General features: G+C 37.5%; 1 protein-coding gene across 9 annotated transcripts in view; it reads left to right on the top strand.

Annotated features, from left to right (window-relative positions):
- Positions 1-13,161, top strand: part of SDK1 (sidekick cell adhesion molecule 1) — a 395,409-nt gene that overhangs the window by 179,745 nt on the left and 202,503 nt on the right. For 8 of the 9 annotated variants that reach the window (XM_083799697.1, XM_083799700.1, XM_083799699.1 and 5 more), the window contains one exon: positions 5,421-5,554. In XM_083799697.1, coding sequence (XP_083655823.1) covers positions 5,421-5,554 — 134 coding nt within the window. Of the gene's footprint in view, positions 1-1,289; positions 1,715-5,420; positions 5,555-13,161 lie in introns of those variants that run through there. The other variant, XM_083799704.1, reaches the window with a different exon arrangement.

Genomic DNA, 13,161 nt, shown 5'->3' with positions numbered 1-13,161 from the left:
AACATCTATTTCATGATCAGTTATGTAGTGATTATCTTGGGTTTTGTTTTGTTTTATCTCTAGACCAGTAATTGTTTGACATGGGCACGATTTTAAATATATATTTCAGATAACTGATCTAAGAGCCCCTTCTGGGAGCCTCTATCTCAAAAGAATAGAAATAAGCTTTTCCAAGGGCAAACTGCTAAGAATTTTATAACAACACTCAATATTTGATGGTTCTGCTTAAATCTGAGATACTTCTTTGCAGCAGTCCTGCACATAAATATTAAGATACTTGTGACGATTTTTGTGTTTTGTTGGTTAAGATTTCTTGAGTCTTCTCCCGTATATCACGTCTTCTGGATGACTGTGCTTTTTTTTATTTTTTCTCCCATTTTTTTGTTTGTTTTTGTAGGGGGTGGGGTTAATGTTTTGGTGTGGTGTTTTTTATTTATTTATTTTTATTTTGCTTGATAGCCAAACCTGAGTGGAAGCCTCACTTTGCTAGAACCAGTAATATTTCCTGAGTCTTCCAGTGTTTTTGTGGCAACCTGTTCTGAGGTTTGCCTGTTTCATAAATCATGAAGTTACGGACTCATGTTTAGTTTGTGATATGCTGTCATTCCTAAAACCATTATACTGCCACAACAAAGACAGACCCTGTAGATTTCTACTTGATACCATGTCCAGTCAGGCAGTGGACCACTGATTGTTGATGAAGTATGGTTTTCTGTCCACATCTGCTCCAGCTTTACATTTGCTTTACACAGGCGGGGTTTTGCATAATGGGTTCATGAGCAAACGTGGGGAATAATGTCAGTAGCCTTATGAAACCAAGGTCTTGCAAATTCCAAAACCAGAGCTAGAGAATACGGAAGCCAGGCTTTGAGCACAAAATTCTGCCCTGTCCCTCGTTTCCTCCTGGAAATACATCTTCCAAAGTCAAGCAGTCGGCCTGATCTCCCGTCAGTAGCTTGCCTGCTTTTGTTACAAGGTGATACTCAGCCTGTGCCTGACAATCCCAACTTGTTTTGTTGTTCTTCTTTAACCTTGGTTTGCTTTCATGACTAGAAATCCCAGTCCAGAATTGCTTGTTGTGCCGTGGCATGGTTAGAGAAGCAATGCCATAAACTAGCATTGATTGTAAAATCAATGCATTAATTTGTGTAGCTGTACTTAATATTCAGCAGCTGAGTAAGTATAATTTATTTTTGGTTGATTTGCAATGAAATAACTGAAAACTGAGCGCTGTTTTGTAAAATTGGCATCCGGTCACAGCTCCTCTTGCTTTGTTGCTATGGCCATGCTCTGTAGCAGATACACTAATATTTTGTCCTGTGTGATTGTGTCCTGAAAAACAAGTACTGTTTGCATGCATTTAAATAACTTTGATTAATAATTTCCCATCAGAATTGGAAGAGACATGGGTGGTGAAATGCTCACTGCTAAGCCACGCATGCCCTACTCTAAGTTAGGATTTCACTGAACAGCTGTGTTTTAACTACGGTGTGTCTGCCTCTTCTTCCAGCAGGAGAGAGCCACAGGGACGTCTGTCAGTAATGCCGGTGTTAGTGCTCCGGGGGCGACATGGGTCTTGTAAAAATACCTGGGAGAGAGGGATTGGATATTGGTACTTGCTGGAGGAAAAGAGGCTTTATGAAGGCCTTTTTACTAAAATATTGCACCCTTGCTCAGGAACAGATGGCTGCCTTCTAAGAGGAAGCCTAATCAGGTTACTCTGATTCTCATTTTATGTTGTTTTTGTAACGTGGTGTTATCTACTTATTGTGTAATCTGGTACACTAACAACTGAGTTAATTTCTAACTTTAGACAATTATCCATTGGTAGATTTTGGTATTTTCCATTAATAATTGTTTTTAATATGAAATGCACCTATTTGAGATACTGCAGAGTTCATTTCCAGTATTTTATTAAATGATTCAATTTTTAGAGCTGGAAAGCTTTAACAGCAAAAAATATGGTATTAAATGCCATAAAAATTTTCCAAAGTGTCATTATTTCCATTGGCCTGATTCACATCGCACTGATATTAACATAAATTCCTTAAGCTTTAGATCAAACTTCAGAGATTATTTGCAGCAGATTATTTTTTTAAAGTATTAGCTCAATTCAGAAGTCTACAGTTAAAAATCCCAGAGTGTATCCAAGTGCTTAATTCTGGTTGCAGTAAAAGGAAGTTATGAAAACCTCAGTAGGTGTCTGTTTACATCTTCAGATACTTAGAAGAACTGGAGATATATATATATATATATATATATAATTACTGATCTCCATCATTGCAGTCTCCCGTCCTGGCAGATCATAGCCTTTGGTTAGGCACTGTGTCATAGACGTGGCTTGCAGTTTCGAAGGCACAACTTGTCTTCCCGTTGAGATCCGTCTATTCTAGGTTGTGGGTGCTTCTGTGCTAAAGGGGTTGTAGAAATGCTTCTGAGGTATCGTTGTAACTGCTTACCACTCAGACACGTACATTGTTTGTATATTGGCTGCTGTTCCCTACAGGCTTCCACTGAGCTCTGGAGATTTTCTAAAATATCTTCTATTAAAATATATGATTTAAAATGCTTCTTTCTTATGCTTAAGGAACCCCAAGGGATCACTCTGTTTAGTTTATTTGCTGGTTGCTTCTGTCTTGAAAATGTTAAATTGAGTTAAGTTCGGTGTTGTTTTTTTTGTTCGTTTGTTTTTTTAAAAGCAATATTTGTTTTCCATAAATTCTGTACTGGGTATGAATTTCTGACAGGACCACTCCATCTGCTGCAGTTGTTTTCCTCAAATTTTCTAGTGAGCTGAGCAGCCGGCAATCAGATTTTCCTTCGAACATGAGTGCGGTGCTGTCATAATTTAAAAGTTACAACAGACAATGGAAACAAACAATGAACCCAGGGGAACATGTTAAGCCAATTTTAGGGTGCTCTGTGCAGCTGTTGTGCAAAATGTGGTTGCAACCCTGATAAGGGATGTGGCATGAATCTTCGGATGTTTAGAAACATTGGCATTAATGAGTCCTTAAAACGTGACTAATTGATTTTCCTGATGCACACAGCTCTTACTTGATCTAAAGAAAACTCCCAGAGTCTGTGGCCTCTGAATGCTCATGTCTTACCCTATTCCTGCCTTTAGTAACCAAAGTTGAAACGTTTGATTTTTCACAGAATTCTTAGTTATTAATAACTCATTTTGGGTTCTTTAATTTAACATTAATTTGGCTGTGGAATTCATGACCCCAAAGAATTCAGTTTCTTTATCCTCTAATTATTTTTTTGTTATATAAATTAATATCAAACTTTTCACACTAATTTGGACACACAATATATAATGTTAAACCCTTCTGCACTGATCTTTTTCAGTTCAAATATACTTATGTGCATAAAATCTTCACATTTCACTTGCACACATTATTTTGCTCACAGATGCAGGTAGTATCAGTGTGCATCTCACTGGTGTTCGTGGATCAACTTTAAAACTTTTGAGTATAGCTGCAGCTGTCCTCAAAGTAGTCTGAAATGTATTTCAGTATTTTCAAAGAATCTTTGTAATGCTGCATGCTTTATAACTATTGGAGGAATGACTATAATTGCATAGTCTTTTAATATTCAGTTATTAGCACTTCACTGGAATTTTATCTTTATTTGCTTTATCAAATGTCATATTAATTGCATTTTATATCCGCACTCTGTAAATCTATCAATCTTTGATTTTCTAAGTCAATTAAGCAATTACAGGTTCATTGAATAAAGAAAAAATCATACCGTGATATTTCTTACAGTTTCTATAATAAAAGCCATCAATAAAGATAATGCAAACAAAATCTTTAGCTGGTGTGCAAGGACTGAATTCAACAGACGCGTACCGTCATCAGTGCTGGAAAATAGCTTTATGTATTTTTGGGATATTTTTGATTTATTGGTATCTACTGATAGCTGTATAGAAGTTCAGTGTTCTTTGTATCCATGTTAGAAAACTGAAGTGATAACGATACCCACAGCATTTGAACACTCTTCAAGTAGAGCCTGTTATCTTCTCATTTCCAATGCTGTCATCTACATAAAATAAAAAAACAGTATGCTACAGTAGGAGTGGGCTTCCCCCATTGCTTTAAAATGCTTTTTCAAAAGCAAAATAATTGTGACTTACTAATGTTAACAATACCTTGCCAAAACAGGAGGAAGACACGCAGGAAATTCCAATACTGATTGATTAATATACAAAGAGTTTGACTTGGCATCTGACTCTTTATGGCCTATTGCTGTACGAACTTTTTCATCCTGTGTAACTTTATATCTTGTGTTTCAACCTCATCCTCAAGGATTTGTCTAATAGCACAGCTGAACTCAGTGGGGCTTCTCATCAAGTGATGTAAGTGCAGGTAGGAGTTTCTTGCTCCAAGACTTGCATTCAGATTACCAAAGTTGTGCCTGGCCCAGTCGGCATTTGTGTCATCTCTTAGCTCCACAGGCTTGCTATGGAACCCTACATGTACTTTTATCTGTTTTTCAGCTACCTGTGTCCTGCTCAGTTCAGCCCTTAGAGTTTTACATAATTTCTCTGGATTAAAACTTTATCTTGTATAGGCAAGGAAAAGATTATTCAATACATTTAAAATGCAAAGGCACCAACCCTGCTGCAGTGTAAATGAGTAATGCTGGCCTACGAGGGGATTTCTAGAGACATTTGATGTATAGCAGCACTAAGCAAGGGTTATATAATTACATTTACTGACTTTTCCAAGCCTACGCTGGTACTAGCAGCGGGGTTGTGCTTTCCCACCTGCTTTAGGTTAAATGAAAGTTCTTCCCTCCCTACGTACACACAGCTCATCTGAGGATATTGGTTAGGCTCTAACCTGTCAGTGTTCTTTTTCTGCGGTGTTGCAATAATTACTGATACCATATCTACATAAAGTTTACCTTCTGGGGTTCAGCAGCCTTTTTTTTTTTTTTTTTTTTCCTTCACTGAACTGGGTGGTGTTATTCCCCGAGCGTTAGCCTTTTAATAGGCTAGCCTTCACTTGTAGGAAAGGTTCTCGGTCACACTGACTTTGTGGTATGCTGATGTTTGTTGGGACCATTAGCCCATAACAATGCAGTTCGCAGGGTGTCTCCATTTTTATTTGTCACTTCATCTGTAACTTCTTAAAACCATTGAAACTGTTTTGATTTCATGTGTTATAGCTTTTTGCATGTCACCATAAACAACTCACATGATCTAAACAGAGAAAAAAAACCTAGAAGCATTAAAGATCTTGTGTTACTTGTGAATGTGTTTGAAGCTAGACTGTGTTGGATTACCTTACATCTTGCCTTAAATGCCCAATGAATATCGTATGATTCTGTTGAGTATGAAGCACTGTACAATTTCTGTATAGTGAATACTGTTCTTTGCTTTCAACACTATTTTTTACTTTCCTAAACAGAGCTATAACACTGGAGAATCAGCTGGTGATCCTAGCAACATCAGTGGCTGATGCGGGAGGTTACTACGTCCAGGCTGTCAATGAAAAGAACGGCGAGAACAAGACGAGTCCATTGATTCAGCTCAGCGTAGCAAGTGAGTATCCAAATATTAGAAAACATGCCATGGTACAGAGGTTACAGAAGGTATTCCCAAAACTCTGCCCTAGTAAGAACAGCCTTACTAACAAAGGATTGGATCCTTGAAGGAGTTCAATTTTTCCTGGTTAGTTCGGAGCACACTGAACAGCTTGTGCAGTAAGAGGGACCTGGGGGAGTACAGGCCCTCGACAAATCAGCCTCAGAGCCTTTTGTCTGGTTGTTTGTTTTGTGCAAGGCAGGTACATGATGATATCCCTGGCTGTTTGTTGTGCTGTTGTGATCATAATTTCTTTTTAATACAGGGTTTGATAATGTATTGTTTTCCATTGTGCGTAAGTAAACAAGTCACTCTTCTGAGTGCAATTTTATTAATGAGTCTATTCCCAGGCTATGACATTATTTTTACCTGGAGTTATCACGGAGTCCCAGGGAACACACATTTCATTGTTATTACTTATTATTTTACTTTGCGCAAATTGTATTAACACCTACCGTTACAGAGGCATTCCATAAGTAGGTTTTACAGCAAAAGCAGCAGAGCAATGGGGTCAGAAAGATGGCTGCACACCATATATTGACATATACGATCAGTAAAATGTGCATATGTTAAATATTGTAAACCATTTGGTAAATGTGTTTGCATAAAGAAATTTAAGCACGTAGAAAGGTTTGACTCCTTTTGAGGGCATTTGGTAGAGGTGTCTTTAATGTAAGAGTGAGGTAGGGAGTATGTTAGCCTGAGTGAATGTGGAGGTTTCTATTTTTGATTATAGAGATAAGGAAGAGATGATTAAGTAAATTGTCTATGAGGCTGGCAGCGTTACTGACAGGGTACTCTTTCAGTTTAAGCTTCTAGAGGATGTAGTGCTCTCAGATCTCTGCCAATCAGCATGATAAAATACCCTTTTGATCTTGGAAATTAATAGGTTTGATCCAGTCCACGTGGCTAGCTTCTTTAGAAGAGCAAAACTTGGGAGTCTCTGGGTTTGGGGGCAGGAAATGTAGCAAATTGCTGTTGATTATATGCTTATGTTTGTCAGAAGCTCATCAAAAACATTATGTACCTGTGAAACATTTAATTTCTAACAAAATGTGACTTTTTCTCCAGTAAAATTCCTCATCAGATTTGTGGGAAAGTTGTTCTTATGCAAACAATGGAAGCCTTGCTAGTGGGTTCAGGAGTACATTGTGTAGTGAGTCACGGAGGGCAGAGGCTGCCTGGTGGAACACAGAGCAGGAGAGACAAACCTGTGTTTTCTTGGCTATATTTATAGATGAAATGAGCTTCTCATGCTTTTTGTACGTTTTCCTGAATTGGAAATAATACTGCAAATCCACTTGTGTGAATTCCATGTGTACCGTGGCATGTAGATTGTAAACATTATTTCTGACAGTATAAAGAGATTTGCTAACACTTCAGTAATTTGGTTTTTAAAGCAAATTTGTGTTGTTTGTATTATGCAACCAATAATATACTTCTCACTTTAATTTCATATCTTAATTAATGCTAGAAATAGTCTGTGATCATGCATGCATAACAAGTTCTGGGCAAAGCAGAAGGTAATACCAGCATATGGAAAAGAAAACACTTAAATGCATGCGGACTTGATACCATGAATGCAAAGTCTATCTGGAATGTGAACAATAGGAATGAGGCAAGGTGGAAAGCCAAATATGGATTTGCTTGTTAGAATAAATATTAATCAATGAGGACGATTTAAAACCTCAAAACCTCATAAAACGTCCAAGATAAATAAACATTTTAATAAATTGAGCCAGGAAGAGTAATCCTATGTGTGTTGAGGAAAGACCCTGGCCATAAGGCATTGAAGTGTCTGTAAAGGAAATGAGATTAACATGGTGGTCACGAACTTTGATCTGAGGAAGAAAAGAAACGTGTGATAGATTAGATACAAGTGAATAAACCCCTTCAGTCCAATAATAGGAAATAATCAGGCAAAAATATGGTCCTGAAAGATCGAGTATGCAGACAGTGGTTGCAGGAAAATGGTGTATTTTGGAAGAGTAATAAATAATTCCAGCAAGCAAAATCTGAAAACAGATTTGTAAAGGGACATACAGGACTGGAAGATATTACATTGAATTGTTGCTGTCTGAATCCTATCAGACTTTAAGAGATGGCACACGTTATCTTCTGTTAGGACAGGTCTAAAATAATCAAGAATAATAACAAAGAAAACCGGCTTCATTATTTCAAGTGTAGAGTGGAATATCCAATCTCTGTGTGAGTATATTTATATATTAATTGAGTGCAACCTTGCTACATGACTCGGCACACATTGCCACTTTTATTGAGGGCAGACGGAAAAAAATATAGATAATTCCCAGGGTAGTCATCCACTGAGAACACACTGTTAGAGATGCACAGCTTGTTATTCCTTGAAGGACATCAGCATCAGACTTGCTCCAGCCTACAGGAAAAACACGTTTGCAGAATCCAAGTCTGACAGCTGAGAAAGCAGTCCTGTTCTGGTCCCAAACATAAGACTGACACTAAGAGAAAGGTATAGTCCTAAGGTAAGCAGAGCATGAGTTGCAGGGCCTGTATATTGCAGATTGAAGTCACAGCCTTGAATCGTGGCTGGAAGTAAATGGAGTTTGAGCAATATTTGGAAAATATACCAAACTGTCTGGTGAAATCAAACTGATATCCAAAAGCCAGTGTGTCATGTCTGAAATTAGAATGAGATGTTATAAATCAGTCCTGAATTTAAAATGTCTTTAAATCAGTTGAACTGTGTATAAAGCTAATGAAAATCTTGAGGTTTTTTTTACCCATGTGTAGATCCACCTTATTAATAACAAAGAAAAATTTGGCTAAGCAACTATGAAAGCCAAGGGTTTACTAGCAGTAATACTCACAAAAATCAGTTTCTTTCTGACTCAAATACATCACTTGCTGCCTGTCAAAAATTCTGCAGATTTCCTGTTTTGGAGGATATCAGTACTAACTCTGTCACTGGAACTTCCCAGCTTGACCAGAGGCGTGTTAACTTGTTAACACAGATAGTTAACCTGTCACTGAGCTGTTGCAATCTTTTTTTCTTAGATACAAGTAGCACTTTAAGGATTTCCCAATTGTTTTTACTGTAATGTTCTTCCCTGCTTCCATCTATTCATCGATAGGTTTGATGATAGTGTCTTAAACTGGTCCTTGATTCTTTGGGGTTTTTCTTTCTTGTCTGTTCTCCCACAGTTAGACATTGCAGCACAGATGGTCAGTTCTCTTCCTTGAGACGTTGGCTTGCCAGGGGGATAGAATGGCAGGCTTTTGATCTTACCAGTGTTGGCAGGACACTTGAAGATGGAAGTATTCATTAAAGTAAGGCCATCATAAAGCTCTTATTTCCTTGATATACACTCCTGTATATCAGCTAAATTTCTCAGAAACCTTGCTGCAAGCTTCCCCTTTGGTTGTAGCATGGAACTTTAAAAAAAAAAAAAAAAAAAGATACATGGCACTTTTCTGTAGTTTGTGCCACTTATGCATGAAGGTGAGTTTTTTGTTCATTTTTTTCCCTTTTTTAAACTGGAGAGAGACTGGGCAGCAGAGAGTTATGAAGAGCTTCCCAATGGACCTGTCAGGGTTTCTGGTATGTAAGTCAGGAATTTAAGAAGTGTTTAAGAACAAGTAATAGGGAGCTTTTTATTACTGTAAGTTGCTGGCTGAGGTAGTCACTGCAACGCATGCAACGAGTGTCCTTGTTTTGTTATTTAATGATGACACGGCAAGACTCCAGTGCCACTTAAGAAGTTCGAAAAACCCTGCTGAGATCTTTCTATTATTAACTACAATGCAGTGCTATAGACGTGAGCACCGCTGGCCCACTTGCAAACTTTTAACAGTATGCGCTGCTATTTCAGAGCTTATTCCAAGGATTTTTATGAAAAACTTGAGTAAGTGTGCCCCGGTAAGTGATTTAAATGGCAAGTTTGCAAAAGGTGGCTATATGTAAGCTGTTCTGACAGCTTAGATACTCCTGCTTCAATTGGTTTTGCAGCGCTAATCATCTGGAACTGCAATTTGGGGCCTTGCTTCTGGACCTCCTTATTAAGCTGTGAAATATTGAGATGCATGTCGCTTCAATAGATTTATTAGTAAATTAGGTAGTCTCAACACCTATTCATAATACCGGGAGATGCGGAGTGCTCTGCAGACTGATGTCTTTTTTCTGATGCAAGCTTTGTATAAACAGAAAACAAGACTGATGAAAATTTTAAAAACCTTGCCAGCCAGCATTTTTGAAGAGCCAATGATAATAAAGCCAATTATCATTTAACAAAGATATTTTTTTCCCTTGAGCACTGGCAATGCTGCTTAGAAAAAAAGAAAAAAAAAGTTGGGGGGGTAAGTTGGGGGCTAAAAATTAAACTTCTGGCTTGGTTGCATTGCAATTAATTTAAAATACGAGGGTATCGGGTTGTTCTGCCCAGCTTCCGCTTTTGTTACAAGAGGACATTTTCTTCTGTCATGGTAGTCATTGAAATGAGGCTGAACAGTCTCTGTTTGTCTCTGGTTGAGGCTTATTTTGTATTTTGATTTAATGCATCATCAAACCCAAAATTTTACAGAAGGAAGGAGTTCAGTTCCAGACTGACAGGGTACTGACTTTACAGTGAAAGTTTTTGTTCATTTTTTTGGTTATAAAGAAAAGTTCTTATAGCACAAGATGTTTAGGCCACTTCCAGTGGCAGTAAATATAAAATATTCTTTACACTGTTAGAAAAGAAAGTGGAGAAAAACGTGCCATTTTACCTGCCAGTGTAGTTGATACAATGCTGCTTTTGACACCCTTCTGTCAGGTCTGTTGAGAAGATCAGTTCTCAGAAGGCTCTGGGCAGACATTTTCCTCTCTGGAAGAAAGCATTTCACACACGTAATTTTTCATATTAACCACCAAGGTTTGCTCAAGTCAGCAGATGTTGAGGATCCTTCATGGCTATGTTTGAAACATACTGCTGCATGAATTTTTCATTGCTAGTTCCAGCTTTCAGGTGCCGGCAGAGGGAAGGGAGTGGGCAGGACCCCCTAGAGAACAGAGATCTCTATTCTGAGGTCAATTTCGTGCAAGTCCTATAAACTTGTCAAAGTGTTTTTAGTTCCTGCCAAAGGAATTTACTCCACTTAGCCTCTGTGGGTCAGTGCTGTTGAGGTGAAATTAATGCCTCAATGATGCTTTTTTTTTTTTGAATGGGGGAAAGGGAAATGAACGGGATGAACTGAAATTGCATTTCTGTTCTGTGTTTGTACTGTACGTGCCTGAGGTTGTGATCAGATACTGGGGAAGTCCAATGAAGCACAGCTCGGCCCTCTGTGCACTGGTTTTAATTCATTCTTTGAAGTAATGACACTTCTCTCCTTTCCCATTTTCTGCACAGGCATTGCTTTCTCTTTGTCAGGCAGAATTTCCAGGGAAGATATCCTGGCAATTGTCATGTGTGATTTCATGAGCAAATGTGTGCCTTCACTTTGATGATCACTTAACATTCTTTTGTTATCCAAAAAGTTAATTTGAAGGAGGCTGTAGAAGTGTTTGGGATTTGAAATTGAACCTTAAGGATAAAGTCTGTGTAAATGCCATCTTTAATGCCCTGAAAAACTGCTATAGTTCTTGATGCTTTTTCTTTAGTTGTGGCTCCAATCTGCTCTAATACTAAAGGGCATATGTTTTTAAGCAGGAATATTTGTTTATTGTGATTTTGATAATAGTTTGCATACAAATTAACTATGCTTTTGATATGCATATGTTTAAGTCAAAAGCATTTAAGTAACAATTATAGCTATAACAAAAAGGACTAAATTGAGGTAAAGATTTGGTTTTGTTGCGTTGGAACAAATGTTGATTTAAGCTTTGTCCAGGGCTAGGAATTATGTTGAAGGCTAATATTCTCAATGGTTTGCCCTATTATCTACTGCGAGACATAATTGCAATGTAGAATCATATTATATGCATTACAAAGAAATAACAGACTATGTTCTGATTTTAACAACATTCTTGGGCTCCAAATTTCCCTGCCAGATCTTTTCTGTAATTCTGAGTCTTTCTTCCCCTTAAAGGAAAACTTTTCTCACTTTTAATTGTAGTGATGTAAAGAAAAGCCTATGGTTAAAGTCATAAATTGGTAAGCTGCAGGAATTAGATTAGGCAAGGAACATCTGTGGCAGCTTGAACTTTTCTTTGGCTTTGCTCAAATATTCTATCAGTGTTCTGATAAACAGCAGAAAGGCTGGTTTGTCTCCAGCTTCTTCCTCTGGACTATTTTTGATAACACTTATTGTCACCCATGGTGCACTTTTGCATCTGCTGCAACTGCCCCCTTCCAGGTGACTCGTGGCCCCTCTGCTAGCAGGACTTGACTTCCAGGTGACTTTCCTCAGATTCATTATAAGATTTTAAGTACGTCAACCCTAGTAGAGGATGATGTCTTTTTGGAATGGAAAAACAATAAAATAAACTTTCTGTATGTTTTTTTCAATCTTACTGTTAAAGAGAATATAAACAGCAGAAATCAACATATAACATATTTAAATATCTGGTACTTGATTAATCACGTTGCGTCAAAAAAATGTGGAAAGCTGTAAATGCCTACTTTATGGAAATAGTTCCTTCTTTTTCTCCCAAATGCCACTTATATAACACTTGTTATTATGGAGAATCATCCCTAGCTTGTGAAGCTGGGAAAATGCACACCAGTTAAGTGTATATTCCTTTGGCATATGTACATACATTATGCAAACTGAAAAACTGGCAAACGTAGAGTTTCTGAAATCCAACTCATTATTTTAACGTAGATTCTTGTTACACTTGTCTGTTTGTAAGGCTTGTTTTTTGTCTGTAAGAGATCTGGAATACACACACACTCTCAAAATCCTGGGTTGTCTTCTAAACCCTTTTATTTATATCTGACACATGCAATTAATCTCTTCCTATCTCTAATCACTTTTGCTATTACATTCATTGGAGTGATTTGTATCCTATCTCTGTCACTGCTCTGTAATTGATATGTGGAGATAAGAGATTCTTAGAGGACACAAACAAGGAAAAGAGAAAATTGAATTTACCTTGCAATCATTTTACAAAAAGTGACATACATCAATTATACATGCCATACAGGAAAATGCCATCTTGAACAAACTGTGATCATTTTTTAGAAGGCCAACATAAGAGAAATGCCAGAAAACTTTTCTGGACAGAAAAGTATTGCTAGTTCAATGGACGCACTTTTTAATCTCGCTGATTGACCTACAATTCTTTTAAATAGTATTTCAGAATTTACAAAGAAAATATTTTTGATCAGAGTTTTTCTTCAGAGTCAGTCTTGTACTAGTATTCTAGCATGGAATAAGATGAAAGGAGGCTGCTGAAATAAGCATTATTTTGATCAGACATAAAAAGATGGTGTTGGCCAGTCAAGATTGAGTCATCTTTCTGGGCTGAAAATGGTAAAACTGATGCTATAGACCAATTGCAACTTAACTGCCTTCTGCTGTGAAAATAATTCTGTCTAGTTTCTTTATTCTATTTTAATGCAGTGAGGAAATAAATTAATTTGCTGCTGCCTCTTGCTTAGGAACTTTAT

The sequence above is a fragment of the Anser anser genome, assembly GCF_964211835.1.
Source record: "Anser anser genome assembly, chromosome: 15".
NCBI lineage: Eukaryota > Metazoa > Chordata > Aves > Anseriformes > Anatidae > Anser > Anser anser.
Note: the sequence above shows the minus strand (reverse complement) of the source record. Positions and strands in the feature narration are given on the sequence as shown.